This window comes from Mesitornis unicolor, unplaced genomic scaffold, assembly GCF_000695765.1.
Source record: "Mesitornis unicolor isolate BGI_N332 unplaced genomic scaffold, ASM69576v1 scaffold31838, whole genome shotgun sequence".
NCBI lineage: Eukaryota > Metazoa > Chordata > Aves > Mesitornithiformes > Mesitornithidae > Mesitornis > Mesitornis unicolor.
Window position 1 is genome coordinate 272 of NW_010201682.1, and position 2,346 is coordinate 2,617.

A 2,346-nucleotide genomic window follows, 5' to 3' on the forward strand; every position below is an offset into this window, starting at 1 on the left:
CTGCTAAGGGAACCTGGTGTCCTTCAGCTCGGACCACCTGGATATGAGCGGCATGACCCCGCTGCAGATCACACCACCCTCCGAGAAGAAGCGGGTCCTCAAGCGGCCGCCCATCCTGGAGGATTACATCAATGTCACGTCCACTGAAGGCACCAGGGTCTTCATGGTCGTGAGGGATGATCCCTCCAGGACAGGGGTGGAGGTAAGGAGGGGTTTGAAGGCTGAGCTTGCTTTTGCATGACCATGGCTGGATGATCTCCATCCAGTTTAGGAAGGGGTCTTTGGTGGAGCATGAAGTATTTGTGCTGGGATGTCTGAATGTCACTGTGTGTCCTCTGCTCCTTGCAGCTCCCTGATTCCCTGGGCTGGAACGCACGCAGGCCGCTCCACTTGCTGGGGGTGCCTTTCTCCTACCTGAAGGAACAAGTGAATGAAGAGGTATCGCATCTCAGACCGACCTTCCCATCTTCCTCTCCTACCCCTGGATGGCTGCAGCATTGGCTCCCGAATCCCTGCTCCCCCTGGTTTAAGGGTTGTCTCTGACCCCCCTCTCCCCCTCTTTGTGCTCCAGCGTCGAAGGCACGTGCTGGAGACGTCGCAGCAGCTGACAGAGATGATAAACAGGTGAGAAGTTGGGATGAAATCCCCCTCCTATCCCTGCTGTGCTGTCCCTATCCCTGATGCAGCTCCCGAGATGCTCCAGTGGGGTCCAGGTTTTGGGGACCTGTGAGCAGAGGAGCCTCTTTGCCCTCAGCACCCCCAGCTTGGGAAGGCTGGGTGGGATTCCCAGCCCTGCCCCGATTCTCTGAGCGGTTTGGGGCAAGTTAATTCTTTCCTGCAGTTGCCTCGAGAGCGAGCCCAGCACCGAGAGTCTGGAGCCCAGCAGGGAAGTGGAGCCAGCAGACGAGGAGGAGTCCACGCTGCATTGCCTCTGGGTTGATAAATTTATGCCCCGGCGCTACATGGAGCTGCTCAGTGATGATGTGAGGGGCTGGGATGAGCGAGGGCTTGGGGTTTGGGTGGTTTCACCACTTTTATAACTCTCCATGATGGTTTTGATGATGGGGCTTTGTAAAGCACTGGCTGGGGAAGGGGGACCTGTCCATGACCTGACCTCTGGGTGGTTTTTCAGCTGTAGGCTGTGGATCTTCTGCCAAAAAAGACTATGAAAGATGACCAAAATAAGACAGAAAAGATTTGGTGGGCTTTAGCCAGGAACTGTCAGATCCTTGCGAGGTTTGACGGGGTTTGCTTGCTTTTTGCCCGCCGTGCAGTACACAAACCGCTGCCTCCTGAAGTGGCTCAAGCTCTGGGACACGGTGGTGTTTGGGAAGGAGAAGGCTGTGAAGAAGGCCAAGCCCAGCACTGAAGCTCGTCCTCCGTTCACCCAGCCCAAGGAGCAGCAGAGCAAGTGGAAAACGAAGGTCCAGCTCACAGAGGAGATTCTGGAGGCTGAGCTGGACCAGCACAAGAGACCCAAATACAAGGTGAGCAGGACAGGATGCTGCTGCGGTGGCTCTCCTGTCCCCTCATCCTGTCACTGGGGGGAGGAGCAGGGTCTTCCCTTTCTCTTCTCTTCCAGTACAGATCTGGGAGAAATTGGATTCCTTGTTTCTTCTTACTGAATATGGGGTTTTTCTCATTTCTTCTTCTGTTTCGGCTTGAGTCATGGTATAACAAGGGGACCAGGCTTCCTCCAGCCAAGTTAAATGGGCCAGTTGAGGAAAGACGTACGCTTTTTAGCAGAGGTTGGTCTTCACTTTATTTGCTAGGGGCAGACGTGACATGCCTTTGAGCTAGAATTTCTGTAATCTGGAAAAGAGCAATGGTGCTAAATGCTAAAGGGAGCAGAGCTGACACACCCAGAGGATGTAAAAAAGGGGAAACAGAACTAGATACAAACAGCATTGCTCCTGAGGAGTGTCATTCTGGAAGGGATCTTGTTCAGCCTTTCAGGATCTTGTTCAGCACAAGAGATGCTCCCAGGATGACTGTGTCACCTCTGAGAGTTTCTCTTACGTTCTTCCTCCAGTGACTTTCTGTTTTCTCAGTGTGTCTTTAAACCAGTGCAGCATCTCCTAAGGGCTGAAGCAGCCCAGTTTCTAGGCTGCAGAGCCCCATTCCCATGCATGGCAGCCTTGGTCAGTGCTGCAGGAAGCCTTGCCTCACTGACTGTACCTCTCTGACGCAGGTTGCCCTGCTCTGCGGCCCGCCCGGCTTGGGGAAGACCACACTGGCCCACGTCATCGCGAGGCACGCGGGGTACAACGCTGTTGAGATGAACGCCAGGTGAGTCTGTGTCAGCTGTGAGCTGGTGGAGGTGGTGCTGTGCTGGAGGTGGTGCTG

At 54.6% G+C, this 2,346-nt stretch overlaps 1 protein-coding gene across 1 annotated transcript in view; it reads left to right on the forward strand.

Moving 5' to 3' along the window:
- CHTF18 (CTF18, chromosome transmission fidelity factor 18 homolog (S. cerevisiae)) overlaps positions 1 to 2,289 on the forward strand; it is a gene marked incomplete at both ends in the record, with an annotated part of 2,517 nt that extends 228 nt beyond the window's left edge. The window contains 6 exons of the mRNA XM_010190182.1: positions 19 to 202; positions 349 to 438; positions 572 to 624; positions 842 to 983; positions 1,275 to 1,487; positions 2,192 to 2,289. Of these exons, the coding sequence (XP_010188484.1) occupies positions 19 to 202; positions 349 to 438; positions 572 to 624; positions 842 to 983; positions 1,275 to 1,487; positions 2,192 to 2,289 (780 nt within the window). The remainder of the gene's footprint in view (positions 1 to 18; positions 203 to 348; positions 439 to 571; positions 625 to 841; positions 984 to 1,274; positions 1,488 to 2,191) is intronic.
- Positions 2,290 to 2,346: the final 57 nt, after the last annotated feature.